Genomic DNA, 17,500 nt, shown 5'->3' with positions numbered 1-17,500 from the left:
GTCACCATCTAGTCTGGAGCATTGACTGTATACATCCCCGCTATGCAAAAACGAAGCCAAAATATCTCGTTTCGGCGAGCTGCCATGTTGCTCATGTGATGTGATTTGCAACCAGAGTCTGCACATTAGATTTGGGCTGACTCCCACCTCAGCCCAGAAGAAGAATTTCTCTCAATGGCTCTGGTGCCACCATCTGACGGAGGTTTATTTGAGAGTGGCTGTCACAGCTGTCAATAATCGTCAAACAATGGTTTAAATAAAAAAACAAACACCTGAAAAATGTGCACTTGAACATACATCAGCGTGATAAAAAACGACCTAAAATGATCAAAACCATCATTTGTGAAAAATTCATTTGACTTGTGTACTTTGTTTGGCTCATGTCCCGTGCGCAGCCAGCCACCAGGGGGCGATCAATATGTTTTTGGCTTCACTTTTGAGGAGCTGTCATGACATCCATACTTTACACAGTGTGTGGTCTGGAGAGGCAGTGGCTGTGTTTACCTGGCAGGCCTGCCACAGCCTCTGGGCCAGGCCGTTGATCTGGGAGAGGATGTGACAGATGAGGAAGGACTTTGACCAGCTGCTCCTTCCCAGGACCATCAGACACCCCATCAGCTTCTCCAACGCCTGGTGCTGAGGAGGAGGGGAAGAAGATGTTACTGGTGCTGAGGAGGAGGGGAAGAAGATGTTACTGGTGTCGTCGAGTCCTTTTATACCCAGTCATAAATCCATTCTTATATCAATTACCAGTCAACGCTTTGGAAACACACACCTGATTTAATGTACTGTTTTTTCCATTGAAAGGCAGTGTTGTCCGAGTGATATAAGATGTACTTGAGTTGAGTGTTGTGTTTGGAGTGAAGACACATCTGGCGAGCTGGGTGCAATATAAGAGGTCATAAAAGTTATTCGACCGACAGACAAAAGGATAACAAGGTAATCAATCAATCAAGCAATCAATCAATCAAAGGTAAGGCTGTATGAGGCCAGCCAGACGCACCAAACTATATCACTCTCCAAAAGGTTATTATTATCACATGAAATATGTCTGCAGGCGGGACGGTGACATTTGAGTGACACCACTTGGGAGTCAGGATGTGCAATTTCATCGTCTGGGCCTCTTCATTTTGTCCAATCTCCTCCCTCCTAGTGCAGGAGGAAGCGTGCAGGAGGAACGCTAGCTTGGCCGTAATGTTATCTTCGCTTCGCTGTGACGCTGGCATGCTTCCTGCTGCACGGTGAGACGGTTGGTGAGTGTAGCTCGCTCGGTCAGAGAAAATAGCTCCTGCGTGAAAGTGCTCACAACGAGGTCTGTGGATTATCTTGTGTAACCGGGTCATGACTTCTGAAAAGAGACATTGCTGTTGAGTTTCTCAGCACCACAAGCCATGCAGTTCAGACATCAACACAGCCTGTTTCCAAAACACAGCAACTCACACCGAAACGATCTAGATCAGGGGTGGGCAATTATTTTTCATGGGGGGCCACATGAGAAACCCAGAGTGTTGCCGGGGGCCGAACAAATATTGTCATGCCGCAACCCAGGAACTTTGAAGATAGAGAGGACCACAAAAAAATGTTCTCGCTACCAGAGGGCCAGATTTTGCTCAGGGTTGTGGGCCGAATGGCACCGGCGCGAAAAGATTTGGGGCATTTGAAGTCAGGTTTAGAGGAATAACTAATTTTAAATTAACAGTTGTGATGTCATTATTCAGTCTTAAACACCGATATTTGATCCTTTTCTCACTCACTCCTATATCACCACCTGCTCTCCCTGCAGGGCTTGAAATTTACTTTCTTGACCACCTGCCAATATGGCTGCTAGATTTTAAAGTTACCAGCAAATTAGAATTTCCACTATCCAAAATGTTTTTCTTGAAATAAAGCAGAATATGAGTGGGTTAATTTAAGCATAAGTATCAGTAAGTGGCCCGGGATTCTCAAAGCCTGTGTTGAGGGTCATACGAACAAAAATGCACTCTTGAAGCTAAAAAAAATCCAAAACCAACCAAGTTAATTATTTTTACTTCAATGTAGAACAGTAATTTCTTACACATGAGATCACTTTTAGCCTTTTAGTCATAAGGATTATTGAAAGATATTCCATATTCCGTTATAACAGAAGTGGAGTATTGGCCAGAATGACATGAACATTTGGACATTTATTCAGCGGGTACCTTGCATATTGCGTTCAGGTGCACTGTAAAAAAAAAAAAAAAAAAATGCAATTCCAGTGCGGGCCACACAGGTGGCGCTCGCGGGCCGCCAGTTGCCCAGGTCTGATCTAGATTGATAAATAGCACTTCAGGTAAGAGGGAAAGTATGCGTTTTTGATTTTGGGGTTCACTGTCCCTTTAACTGAGTGTCAAGCAGTTCTACAAAGACAGTTGGGTTGAACATAGCTTAATATCGAAACTGAAAAAAAATCTTTGTGATCATCATATTGATTTCAACCATATCGCCCAGCAGCCCTATCATAAAATAAAGTAATAAACTCAACTAAACTGCATCTCGCCCTACAGTGTCCAGTTTTTACAACTTCATTTCCACTTCCTGTGATTCATGTACACAGCCGATCATGAACACCATGGCTCACTGGCTTTCCATTTCCAAGCCGGAAAAACAGCATGCCATGTAAAAGAGAGTTACAGTGTTATATATTGGGTACTCTCCCCCCCTGTAACTCAAGAATGCATGGCAAATATAACTGAATCAGAGTCTCCCGTCTTGCCTACAACCTCGAGTCCAGCCAAATGCAGGTAAGCTGTTGCTGTTGCTATCAGAAGTTCAGAAGTCCTGTTCCATAAATCTGATTGGCTGGTAAATCTGATGTGTCCTGCCCTGCCAGTATGGCTGCTCTGCGCCCACTAGTCTGAAAGGACTGACTGGCTTCCTGGTTTTCAATGGAGCACATTGCTCTATTTATTGTCCAGGCACAATTTAATGGACTGAACCCACTTTGGGAAATGACCATTGTGTGAATGAATGGGTGAATGTAGGCATGTGTTGTACTGTAGCACTTTGGATGAAAGCACTACTATACAGTATAAAATACATGCAGTCCATTTACCATTAAGCACCACTCAAATGCTGGCAAATGATTGTCTCTGCCTGGTAGGTTTGTCTAGTCACCAGCCTCTTTGTCAGGTAAACAGCTGTCATTCTGAACCTCTCGCTGGTGGCAGAGTTGTGGATGTAGCAGCCACTAGCTAGTGGACAAACAGCCACTAGCTAGTGGACAAACAGCCACTAGCTAGTGGACAAAGTGTGTTTCTCGCCCGGCTCTTAGGCCACATCGATATTTGTGAATAAAAAGAGAATCTGCTGGGACGAGGCTGTATTGTAAGAGTGGCCCCAGGGCATAAAAACAGGGCAATCCAAATAAAAGATATATGTTTTTGAAATGATAATTGGACAGTGGATTTTGGGGATAAATACAGAACATACTAACTACACAGTCCTCTGAGTCTTCCTCTTCCTCCCTCTCCTGTTCTCTCTATGTAATGTCCCTCTTATACCTTTTGAAGGGTTTTCAGAAAGAGCTTTTTCCCACTAAGGAGGGCAGAAAGGATGTCTGGGTTCCTCTGGCAGACAGACAGAGAGACAGACAGACAGAGAGACAGACAGACAGACAGACAGACAGACAGACAGACAGACAGACAGAGAGACAGACAGACAGACAGACAGACAGACAGACAGAGAGACAGACAGACAGACAGACAGACAGACAGACAGACAGACAGACAGACAGGAGGGCAGAAAGGATGTCTGGGTTCCTCTGGGTTCCTCTGTCTCTCTGATTGCTACACATTGGCATGTTTGCCTTGCATGGTTGAGATGCTATCACCTTGACAAAATGTGTGCCAGGGGTGTCAAGTGTGTGGCCCCCTTGCACTGGTGTGACACTCGCATTCACAGAATCTGTCCACAAGGCAGACAGACAGACAGACAGACAGACAGGCAGGCAGACAGACAGACAGACATATAAACACATGGCAAAGTACTCAAAACATGCACACGCACACGCACACACACGCACACGCACACGCACACACACACAGACTCGCAAAGGTGAAAACAACACCAGCCACAAGCTGTCATGGCTGGTAAATACCTGGGAGAGTCACAGTGAGACTGTCACAGAGGCGACCATCCGTGACAGAGATGATTTGATGCGCCACTCGCATATTACTGAACAGCGTTCCCTGTGGGCACTTTGAGGAACCCTGTTACACTGTGTGAGCAGTTCATACCTGACAGTCAGTGTGAACCCCGTTATACTGTGTGAGCAGTTCATACCTGACAGTCAGTGTGAACCCCGTTATACTGTGTGAGCAGTTCATACCTGACTGCAGGCAGTCAGTGTGAACCCCGTTATACTGTGTGAGCAGTTCATACCTGACAGTCAGTGTGAACCCCGTTATACTGTGTGAGCAGTTCATACCTGACTGCAGGCAGTCAGTGTGAACCCCGTTATACTGTGTGAGCAGTTCATACTAGGGATGGGCATCGAATTTCCGAATAATCGTTGTTATTATCAAGGTCGACTTTTATTATTGAAAGTCGAAATTCGTTTATTGAAAAAAAAAAAAAAAAAAAAATTGTGAGTGAAATGTTGCATTGTCTCCCCTGATTCTAAGTATAGTCGAATCGCTTGGTTTGAGCAAGTAAAACAATTTTTATAAGCAACCTCTCCCTCTTCATGGGATTTCATCCGCCATTCATTTTTCCATAAACCTTGCTTAAAATGCTTATAAAAATTGTTTTACTTGCTCAAACCAAGCGATTCGACTATACTTAGAATCAGGGGAGACAATGCAACATTTAACTCAAAAAAAAAAAAAAAAAAAAAAAAAATTACATTTTTAATTTTTTTTACATTTTTTTTTTTTTTTTTGAATTTCAATTAAAAGTCGACTTTGGCCAGCGAATTTCGAATAGTGTTTTTGCTAGAAATGCCCATCCCTAGTTCATACCTGACGTGCAGGCAGTCAGTGTGAAGGTGGAAATGACGTGAAAATGACAGTTATCGGTGACGGTGACACGGACTACTGGCTTATTAGTATTCATCGAGCTGTATGCCTAAACACGAGCAAAAGATTTCAGCAACACACAGAATCCCAAGTAATGTCTTCCCAAAAACCCAAACTAGGCTTTGCTTTGTGAAAACCTCTGGAACAGAAATACATGATTCTCTTCATCTGAAATCACAATGGAACATGGCTCACATAATCCTAACATGTTTTATTCATCGCTCCGGAGGCTGTGAAGGTTATGCCCCTCCCCCTACAGGCAATAACACAAAGTAATGATGGCAATGAATGCCACTGCTCGTGACATGATTGTGATTGGTTTAAGTAGCCTATATGCTTTAAGACGGCGTGCCTCTGCAGGGGCATTATTACTGTCTGGAAGAGACAGATTGGTGCAGTCAGTGTTAATGGAAATCCCTCCATTAAATTAGCATGATTTTATAGCCTCTTCACCACTATCATCAGTTCAATTAGCATTTGTAAAACATTAGCGCATTAGATACAAATACACATCGACCATATAAATATATGGGCGTAGCTGCCTGCTGTGACATCAGCCATTGGTGTTTGTACTCCCGTTTTAAAGCCTCGAGGTTGGCATTCTCACCGAGCCATCTTGGTTATTTGGAGCCGGAAGTGACGAGCTGTAATAATAATAATAACCTTTATTTATTTATTTATTTATTTATTTATATAGCAAAGGTGTGTAACTGACTTTCACTATCAGGTGTGACTGACTTTCACTATCAGGTGTGTGACTGACTTTCACTATCAGGTGTGTAACTGACTTTCACTATCAGGTGTGTAACTGACTTTCACTATCAGGTGTGTGACTGACTTTCACTATCAGGTGTGTAACGACTTTCACTATCAGGTGTGACTGACTTTCACTATCAGGTGTGACTGACTTTCACTATCAGGTGTGTGACTGACCTTCACTATCAGGTGTGTAACTGACTTTCACTATCAGGTGTGACTGACTTTCACTATCAGGTGTGTAATTGACTTTCACTATCAGGTGTGACTGACTTTCACTATCAGGTGTGTAATTGACTTTCACTATCAGGTGTGTAACTGACTTTCACTATCAGGTGTGACTTACTTTCACTATCAGGTGTGTGACTGACTTTCACTATCAGGTGTGACTGACTTTCACTATCAGTTGTGTAATTGACTTTCACTATCAGGTGTGACTGACTTTCACTATCAGGTGTGTAATTGACTTTCACTATCAGGTGTGACTGACTTTCACTATCAGGTGTGACTGACTTTCACTATCAGGTGTGTAATTGACTTTCACTATCAGGTGTGACTGACTTTCACTATCAGGTGTGTAACTGACTTTCACTATCAGGTGTGTAACTGACTTTCACTATCAGGTGTGACTTACTTTCACTATCAGGTGTGTAACTGACTTTCACTATCAGGTGTGACTGACTTTCACTATCAGGTGTGTAATTGACTTTCACTATCAGGTGTGACTGACTTTCACTATCAGGTGTGTAACTGACTTTCACTATCAGGTGTGTAACTGACTTTCACTATCAGGTGTGACTTACTTTCACTATCAGGTGTGTAACTGACTTTCACTATCAGGTGTGACTGACTTTCACTATCAGGTGTGTAACTGACTTTCACTATCAGGTGTGACTGACTTTCACTATCAGGTGTGACTGACTTTCACTATTAGGTGTGTAACTGACTTTCACTATCAGGTGTGACTGACTTTCACTATCAGGTGTGTGACTGACCTTCACTATCAGGTGTGTGACTGACTTTCACTATCAGGTGTGTAATTGACTTTCACTATCAGGTGTGACTGACTTTCACTATCAGGTGTGTAATTGACTTTCACTATCAGGTGTGACTGACTTTCACTATCAGGTGTGACTTACTTTCACTATCAGGTGTGTAACGACTTTCACTATCAGGTGTGTAACTGACTTTCACTATCAGGTGTGACTTACTTTCACTATCAGGTGTGTGACTGACTTTCACTATCAGGTCTGTAACTGACTTTCACTATCAGGTGTGACTGACTTTCACTATCAGGTGTGTAATTGACTTTCACTATCAGGTGTGTAATTGACTTTCACTATCAGGTGTGACTGACTTTCACTATCAGGTGTGTAACTGACTTTCATTATCAGGTGTGTGACTGACTTTCACTATCAGGTGTGTAATTGACTTTCATTATCAGGTGTGTAACTGACTTTCACTATCAGGTGTGTAATTGACTTTCACTATCAGGTGTGACTGACTTTCACTATCAGGTGTGTAATTGACTTTCACTATCAGGTGTGACTGACTTTCACTATCAGGTGTGTGACTGACTTTCACTATCAGGTGTGACTTACTTTCACTATCAGGTGTGTAATTGACTTTCACTATCAGGTGTGACTGACTTTCACTATCAGGTGTGACTGACTTTCACTATCAGGTGTGTAACGACTTTCACTATCAGGTGTGTAACTGACTTTCACTATCAGGTGTGACTGACTTTCATTATCAGGTGTGTAACTGACTTTCACTATCAGGTGTGACTGACTTTCACTATCAGGTGTGTGACTGACTTTCACTATCAGGTGTGTAACTGACTTTCACTATCAGGTGTGACTTACTTTCACTATCAGGTGTGTAACTGACTTTCACTATCAGGTGTGACTGACTTTCACTATCAGGTGTGTAACTGACTTTCACTATCAGGTGTGACTGACTTTCACTATCAGGTGTGACTGACTTTCACTATTAGGTGTGTAACTGACTTTCACTATCAGGTGTGACTGACTTTCACTATCAGGTGTGTGACTGACCTTCACTATCAGGTGTGTGACTGACTTTCACTATCAGGTGTGTAATTGACTTTCACTATCAGGTGTGACTGACTTTCACTATCAGGTGTGTAATTGACTTTCACTATCAGGTGTGACTGACTTTCACTATCAGGTGTGACTTACTTTCACTATCAGGTGTGTAACGACTTTCACTATCAGGTGTGTAACTGACTTTCACTATCAGGTGTGACTTACTTTCACTATCAGGTGTGTGACTGACTTTCACTATCAGGTCTGTAACTGACTTTCACTATCAGGTGTGACTGACTTTCACTATCAGGTGTGTAATTGACTTTCACTATCAGGTGTGTAATTGACTTTCACTATCAGGTGTGACTGACTTTCACTATCAGGTGTGTAACTGACTTTCATTATCAGGTGTGTGACTGACTTTCACTATCAGGTGTGTAATTGACTTTCATTATCAGGTGTGTAACTGACTTTCACTATCAGGTGTGTAATTGACTTTCACTATCAGGTGTGACTGACTTTCACTATCAGGTGTGTAATTGACTTTCACTATCAGGTGTGACTGACTTTCACTATCAGGTGTGTGACTGACTTTCACTATCAGGTGTGACTTACTTTCACTATCAGGTGTGTAATTGACTTTCACTATCAGGTGTGACTGACTTTCACTATCAGGTGTGTAACGACTTTCACTATCAGGTGTGTAACTGACTTTCACTATCAGGTGTGTGACTGACTTTCACTATCAGGTGTGTAACTGACTTTCATTATCAGGTGTGTGACTGACTTTCACTATCAGGTGTGTAACTGACTTTCACTATCAGGTGTGACTGACTTTCACTATCAGGTGTGACTGACTTTCACTATCAGGTGTGTAACGACTTTCACTATCAGGTGTGTAACTGACTTTCACTATCAGGTGTGTGACTGACTTTCACTATCAGGTGTGTAACTGACTTTCACTATCAGGTGTGACTGACTTTCACTATCAGGTGTGTAACTGACTTTCACTATCAGGTGTGTAACTGACTTTCACTATCAGGTGTGACTGACTTTCATTATCAGGTGTGTAACTGACTTTCACTATCAGGTGTGACTGACTTTCACTATCAGGTGTGTGACTGACTTTCACTATCAGGTGTGACTGACTTTCACTATCAGGTGTGACTGACTTTCACTATCAGGTGTGTAACTGACTTTCACTATCAGGTGTGTGACTGACTTTCACTATCAGGTGTGACTGACTTTCACTATCAGGTGTGACTGACTTTCAGTATCAGGTGTGACTGACTTTCACTATCAGGTGTGTAACTGACTTTCACTATCAGGTGTGACTGACTTTCACTATCAGGTGTGTGACTGACTTTCACTATCAGGTGTGACTGACTTTCACTATCAGGTGTGACTGACTTTCACTATCAGGTGTGTAACTGACTTTCACTATCAGGTGTGTGACTGACTTTCACTATCAGGTGTGTAACTGACTTTCACTATCAGGTGTGTAACTGACTTTCACTATCAGGTGTGTAACTGACTTTCACTATCAGGTGTGACTGACTTTCACTATCAGGTATGAAGGCAACAACCATTTTATGTGGAAGTGGATCAGTAGGCTTGGAATGAAGGTTGCTGAAGCTGCTAATGTGCTAATATTGCACTCCTCTCTCCATGGTCATGAAAATGCCTCAATGTGATTTCAAGGGTGAGACTACATCATTATGAAGGCTGATTAAAAGAATTGAGCAGTGCTGTAGTGTAATACAAGAAAGCAATGATAGCGATAGAATAATACAGCCTCAAACATGATGTACAGTAACCTGGAGAACCTGGAGAAGCTCTACCTACCTACTATAATTATGAGAAGCCCAAATTGGATAACTGCATACACTGGTATTGGCATACGTAGCTTTACCTGCACTTACCTAACAGTGACAGCAGTGTCAAGTAAAATCCACTGGTAAACTCTATGTAACAACAACAACAACAACAACACCAATAATAATAATAATCAATATTAGGGGTGCTCCGATCAGGATTTTTTAGGGCCGATCGCCGATCGCTGGAATCAGTATCTGCCGATCCGATATAACCGATCACCGCGTCAATTGAAGCCTTCTTTTTATCATGTAGCATTATTTATTTATTTATGTAGTTATTTATGTATTTATGTATTTATTTATTTATTTATTTACTTATTTATTTACTTATTTATGTATTTACTTATTTGGATATTCTTACCAACATTGTATAATAAGTATTAAAGTTAAGAGATGAGAAAGTATTATCATGAATTGACAACTGTTTATTATTGTTACTCTCTCTAGAGACCCAACTTAAACCACAGCAGTTATTGGGAGCAGCTTAACAAATATAGGTTTCCTGTAGAGTAAAATAAATAACATTTTATCAAATGAAAATGAGAATAAAAGCTGTGTGCACAACACACAAATTATACATACTGAGGCAACAAAAATTAATTCCAGCAGACAGAACAAAACACAGGGCCTTTATGAATTTACACCCCAACTTTAGAGACTATAAAAAATGCAACATAGTCAAATAGTTTTCAATATGAATCTGAATTGAAGGAGCAACCATTTAGAGTCAGAGGTATATTACCGTTTTCAGTCCACTCAGCACAGTAGCCTATGTAACAGGGATGCCTTTAGGACCCTGGGGAGTTATACAAGCCGAACATCTCTGCCTGCTTTGTGGTAACTTTCCAGTCCTCCAGCCCTGCCCTCCAGTCAGTCACGACACGGCTGCATCAGAGGAAACTTTCACTTAGACTCCAGACACTTCTACTTTTGTGGGAATTCAGAATCAGACATGGCATGGAGAAAAAACTATCCCCAATGCAGTCAGGCTTGCATGTGCACTAGGGGTGTCACGATACACTCAGTTCACGATACGATACGTATCACGATACTGGGTTCACGATAACGATACGATACGATTTTAACAATATTTTTTTAAACTTGAATAATGACAATATATGACTGGAAAAGTAGTATTTTATTTGAAATGCACAAATACAAAACATGCTGTTGTGGGAAATTGTTATTACAATAACAACTAGAAAAAACATGAGATTGGAGATAAGGCTTATCTTGAAATAGAATGAGTTACACCGTCACTTAGATTTACTTTGAACTAAAAGGTTTCTCAGCAGTATAAATTCTCATTATGCATCTTCAGTTTTTCTTCAAACTCAAACAACAAGACTTTTCTTAATCTATTTTTTATGCATCTTCAGTTTTTCCTGTCAAGTAAACAGTTTTGCCAGAAAAACAATTGAATGGTTTCTCTCCTGTATAACTTCTCATGTGTCTCTTCAGAGACTTGTTCAACTGAACTACTTTCCACACATTGAACTTCAACAAACAAAGACGTTTCTTAGTCTATTTTTTGAAAAAAAAAAAAAAAAAAAAAAAAAATTTTTTTTTTTTTTTTTGCGATATGAGATTTCATCTCAACGATACATATCGTGACGTTTTACTATCGCGAAATTTCGTGGGACGATATATTGTGACACCCCTAATGTGCACCGATCCAACGAGAGAGACAGACAGACAGTGAAAGAAAGGAGGGTGGGTGTTGTGTCTGTGTGTACGTGCGTTCGTGCGTCTCGCATGGGGCAGAGCGTGTGTGTGTGTGTGAGTGTGTCTGTAACGCTGACAGAGAGGGAGGGAGAGACAGAGAGGGCTGAAGTAATTTTAGATGCGCTGTTCACCGTGCGCATATTTAATTGTCTCACGTAACGCGCCTCAGATCGGCTCTTTAGATAGCTCTGATCAAAGGCGATAGAGCCAATATCGGCCGATCGCGATCGATAGCCGCACCCCTAATAAATATAGCCGCAAGCGGCAATACCAGGGCTTCGAGCCTATTGCCCCCGAAGGAGCTTGGATATCTATCATATCTGTCATTGGGCCAAATTTCAGGGATTGGCCCAGTGGTATGGATGGTTAAAAAACAGGAAATGAGGTGTTGGTAATATCGCCAAACTTTGGTAGATTGGTGTAATGTTTTGTTTCTGAGTAGTGGGTGAGTTTTCTAGCCTAGGTGCAAAATGTGGTTAGTGTGGGCCTTAGTGTTCCTGAGATATACACAGTTTTACGGAAGGAAAATCATAATAATAATAATAATAACAATAATAATATTGACTTCATGCCTCACGGCTTCAGCGTCAAGCTTGGAAATTCGGCGTCAGGCCTGAGGGATCGCTTCGGCGTGGCGTGAGCGTGGCTTCAGCACGGCATCAGCGTGGCACGCGCGCGGGTGGTGTGAACGGCTTCGCCTGTTAAATTAAACTTGTGGGTTCAGCGTAGCGTACAGCTTAGGTTGAGCGTTGCTTCGGCATCCCGTGTGAACAGGGGGGCTAAGTGTATACCCCCTCCCCTAAGTGTATACCCGCTCCCCTGGATCACATGACTCACCCTGTTGAGCTGATCAGCATGTAGCAGCATCGCTGTTAGCTTCCTCAGAGATTCCTCCACATGCTTCACAAACTGTGGCGATGGCTGCTTCTGGGAGCAGTAGAGGTCCACCGTCCGGGCGGCTACCTGGCAGGCCTGCAGGAGGAGGGCGTCGGGGGTCAGCGGGGGGGTCTCCCTGCACGGGGGGGTCTCCCTGCACGCCGCCACCACCGAGTCCAGCAGCCGGCACACAGAATCCACAAACACAGACTCCGCGTCCTGGGGATGCAACAATCATATTGGGCAGTGTTGGCACATCATGGCTATCCGCCGAGAAAGGTGTTCAAATGAAATATCTGCATCTGCCCGAAATGAACATTTCTGCTGATATGTTAATATCAGTTATGTTATGTTAATGTTAATTATGCCCAAATGCACAATGCTTGTTGACTAAATGCTTGAATGAATTAATGAATGAATCTTACAGTTTTGTTTGAAAGAAAATGTGAGATAAATAAAAACAATATGCCATGTTTTAATTTACATACTGTAACCTAAGTTGAAGTAGGTTTCCTATTGCGCAGTGAATGTGTACATTTTGAAAGCCATTGTATTTACGTATGTCTGCATCTGCTAGCGGTGATTAGAAGGTAGAACCGAGGTATAGTTTAGACTTCTTTATTCTAGACAACGTTTGGATCCATGGTGGATCTTAGTCTGGTCAATGCATGGGCCATCACGATAAGAGCAGGCATAAATAATGATGTAAATGGTCAATGGTAAATGGCCTGCATTTATATAGCGCTTTTATCCAAAGCGCTTTACAGTCAGTAGGTACTAGGGGTGTCAAAAATAATCGATTGTAAGATGCATCGATAATCGTAATCGAATCGTAGCCCTCTGAATCGTAATCGAATCGAATCGTGAGGCCAGTGAAGATTCACAGCCCTAGTAGGTACATACATTCACCCATTCACACACCGATGTCGGCAGGTTACCACGCAGGGTGCTGGCACACCAACGGGAGCAATTTGGGGTTCAGTGTCTTGCCCAAGGACACTTCGACATGCAGACTGGAGGAGCCGGGATTCAAACCACCGACCTCTTTTATCCAAAGCGATTAGTGGACGACCCGCTCTACCTCCTGAGCTACAGCCGCCCCTGTCTTGATTCCACTACAGGAGAGAATTGATGTTCTCTGAAACTAGGTGGGGGGGGAATGCGAGCATATAGACCTTATTCGCTAACCCTGCACGTGCCATAATGTTGACATACCGTCCTGCGTGCACACAGCGCTGCAGCTGACAACTAGTAACAGCCTTATTGTCGTTTCTGTTTCATTACAAAATAGCGATGGTAATGACAGCAATAAAAACCCCAGAGTTGTTGTTTGTATGCTGCCGTTAATGCCTGTAATAAATAAACAAAAGAACGAGGTGAACAGACTTTGCTGTGAGGAGCTGTCAGAAAGTTTCACCTGTCTCTCCTAACTATCCACACACCTCTCCTGTGCTGCTGATGACGTATCCCTAGTCTCGCTCCCTTCACATCTGTGGACGGTAGAGATAGAAACAAACCACGGGGACTTTATTGCTGTCATTACTACAGCCGCGTGTAACGCAGGTCACCATCCGAACACAATTGGAACGATACAGGTAACGCTAACGGCGGCTAGATTCCTGTAAACGCTTCTCCCCATAGGCTGTCACTTGAGAGCTGCGGCGCTATGTCGACAATATGGCGGCGGTGGGCGTGCCAGTACGTGAGTGACGTCAATCGAATAAGGTCTATATCGGCATCAGTAATCGACCAAAAGAGTTAGAAAATATCGTGCAACAAATCCAATACTGTATCCCTAACCATGTCTCCATCAGGGCCGAGCCACGCCGCCCCCAGGCCGCGGTCGCTCCCTACCACCCGGCGGAGGCCGCACAAGCTCTGGAGGAACTGCATATGGAGACGCATGGAGGAGGGCGGCGCTCCCGGAGGGCCTGAGGGGGCAGGTGGAGGGTCCGGCTCCTGGTTGGTCCCGGGCTCCGCGGCGTCTGGCGTGGGAAGAAGAGTCTCTGTGTCGCAGCCCGAGTCCTGCTCTAAACTGCACATCGGACCCATCAGGTCCTGCGACAAGTCCATGGTGTCGTCATCATCTGGAGGATTTCACAAAGTCACATTTTACCAGATCGGATTTGACTCATTCGATGACTTTAAACACGTTAAGCATCAGTAAAATCACTGAGGACATCGCAATAAAGACTCTGGTTCACTCTGGTTGAAGGTTGAAATGACAACGCCTGGCTATTCATCAACCATGTGCAATGAGTGGAACCGCTCAATCAATATAGCCTCTTTGCACCTGTCATGATCCTGCATATTATGTAAATGAGTGCATGCAAATATGATTCATAGTTATTTGTGTTTACATGCAAATTGAGATTGCGTGAGAAAGTGTGCCGGCGGTAAAATCCACAGTGACACTGTGAATTCTGACCAGAGGAGGTGCCAAGTTCAACGTGCCATGTAGAGCTTTATTCAAAGAGCATTCCTTTTTCTTTTCTTTTTTACATTTACAGTACCGTAATTGCAGATTCCCATTCACATCACAAATCTGGGGGGGGGGCAGCTGGTTGGAATCTCAAAATGGCAGCCAAAATGGATGAGAATGAGAAAATCTCTGCTGCCCCGGCGACAAGCGCCATCACAGTAAGATCGCAGTAAATCGCAGTCAAAACCCATCTGTTCCAGTGGAGCTGTTCAGAAGCTCCCAGATGACCAGAATAAGTTGTTATTATGACTCAATTAAACTTGAATACAACTGTCCCAGCAAAGAAGATTCCCCATGAGTCCCAAATTAATTGGTATATCAGACTTGATACCCCGCCCCAAATAAGTCAACGCCCGGGCATCGGGACTAAAACTTCATGTCATCTAATTAGCGCTGCCATTACACTGGCTGCTGTTGGAACAGTTCAGCTCGAGTCCTAGAGGTCCCCCATTGGTTCTCTGTGCTCCTCCATGATGCCCAGTCTCGTTAATGACAGAGGGGCTCATTAGCACGATGCCACTTTAGGCTGGAAAACACATCTCCAGCTTCCAGCCCGCATGCTGTGCCAATTAGCATCCATGGCAGACACAAAAAGCTGCCATTTGTCAATACGGGCATCGTTCAAACAAAGAAATATTACCGTTTACTCGCAAAACAAGGAGCGTTCTACACGAATAATATTTCGGTGGCATGTGTTTCCAAAAATCATTTCATGCTACTTACAAAGATACTTTGGGGGTGTAACTCGCAATTCAAAGTGCAGATGGAGATTAGTGGTTATTTTCACAGACTGGGGTGCCCTTGAACTTTTCCCGTTTGGAGGGTATGTGTGTCCCTCGGAACAAGCCTGCGGTGTGTACAACTCTGACCGTTTATACTGAGTATCTTCTATTGAAAAACCCAATTGACCCTACTCTTACGAAATGACTGATAGCACAATATTAAAACCAATTAGGGCTGAATGATATGCAAAAAAATCATATTGTGATTATTTTTGCAATATAAGTCATGATTTTACACATGCATACATACATACATACATACATATTTCTCAGTCTAACCCCAAGTACCTAGTATTGTTGCTCTTGTCACCATCATCCCTATTATTATGAATAACATTCTTATTATTGTTAATATCATCACAGGTGAATAGAGAGAGACCCACCTGCTGCTGCTTCCCCGGCGCTCTGTGCGCGGCGCGCCGTCATCTTGGCGAGCAGCAGCTCCTGACGCAGGCCCAGCACGTCCTGCTGCAGCCGCTGGACCTGCTTTCTCCAGCCGTCATCCAGCCTCCTCAGCCGGCCGGCCAGCGCCTCCGCGTGCTGCCTGCCACTGTGACCCGAGGGCCTGTTCTTTATTACAGCCAGCGCCACGGCCAGGCGGCCTGGCTTCATCAACAACTCCGCCTGTCTCGCACCTAAACGGAGCAGAACGCTATACGTCAGGAAGTCTGCCAAAAACAATTGAGAGAGTTCAGGATTCTGGGCAGTGATATCCAGGCTGGCTGCAGTGACAAAGTGATAGTGAAATAGCAGAAAATAATATGAAAAATGGCAAGATCATACTTGCATTGTTGAATGTTGAACAATACAGTCTACTCTGCACACTACATATTGCTCCCATTAACATTTATCGGTAGCGCATCCCGAATCGCCGGGATGGGGGGGTTGGGCTGGGCAGTGTAACGACCTTGGGGTGAGCGTGCTGGCCGTTGGCCACTGGGATATCCCTTTGGCTGACTGGTTAGCATGCACGTCTGAGGACTAGGTGCCCCAGGTTCGAGACACACCCCTGCACTGTTACATTGCTGGCATAGGCTACCAATACATGGTCATGATGGAAGCAATATCTAGTGTGCAGACTCTATTTTTGACTTGTACCTGTCTGCAGCACCATGAATTCATCGTTCTTGGATGTGCATGCTTTTGTCTACTTTCTTGTATTGCATGGTTGAATGTGTCAGCGGTGAACTAACCTGGTACAAAGCAACCAGTACACCTAAGTTTGAACTCACCAACATTTTTTATTATTTTATCAGACGACTCACTGGATATGTAGAGCCCCCCGCCCCCCAATAACAACTTTTATTTATAGTTCTAAGAAACTCACATTGTGTTACTCACATCATGTTAATTTGACTAAACCAGTAGGACCTAGCAGTAGTAACCCCACTGATGCTGAGTTTTGCTGAATGAAGCTGGTAGCTCTGTAGCCTGTAGCTGCCACTAGCTAAGTTAGCTTAAATGCCCTCATTAAGGGATAACCCTCTATGACTTGCACTTAACCCTAACCCTCTTTACTCCCTCAACAAGTAACTAACTAGTACCACCGTATTTATATATCGGAGTACAAAAGTCAGTTACCCGATCGGATTGTTGACACCCATATAACTCAGTAGGACAGGTGCACCTGCCCAAACTCTGGACAATTAACGTTAGCCTAGTTAACCTATTTGTGTTTTCCCGGGTTAGCTATAGGCTATGCTTGTATGATTTGGTTAATGCTAGTCTCCATTTTGTCAAATAATAGCTAGCTGTTAATGAAGAAGGCCATGGATGTTTTATGAAGACGGGCTAAGCAAATCACGTCAAAAACAATATCAGACTTGTTATTTAAGATAGAGCCACTTTCACAGTATGGGATATAAATAGCCTCGACGACGCAAGCCCTTGGGCTATAAACAGTTAATCAAATGAATAT

At 43.3% G+C, this 17,500-nt stretch overlaps 1 protein-coding gene across 1 annotated transcript; it reads right to left on the bottom strand.

Moving 5' to 3' along the window:
* Window positions 1-447: 447 nt before the first annotated feature.
* mei4 (meiosis-specific, MEI4 homolog) lies at window positions 448-16,194 on the bottom strand (the record flags this gene model as incomplete). Its single annotated transcript, XM_083642940.1, has 4 exons — window positions 448-636; window positions 12,280-12,537; window positions 14,119-14,405; window positions 15,966-16,194. The coding sequence occupies 4 exons, from the start codon at window positions 16,192-16,194 to the stop codon at window positions 448-450; spliced, it is 963 nt and encodes a 320-aa protein (XP_083499066.1).
* Window positions 16,195-17,500: the final 1,306 nt, after the last annotated feature.

Source organism: Poromitra crassiceps (genome assembly GCF_964638095.1).
Source record: "Poromitra crassiceps genome assembly, chromosome: 9".
Lineage (NCBI taxonomy): Eukaryota > Metazoa > Chordata > Actinopteri > Beryciformes > Melamphaidae > Poromitra > Poromitra crassiceps.
The sequence above is the reverse complement of the archived record's forward strand: the minus strand, read 5'-3'. Positions and strand labels throughout refer to the sequence as shown.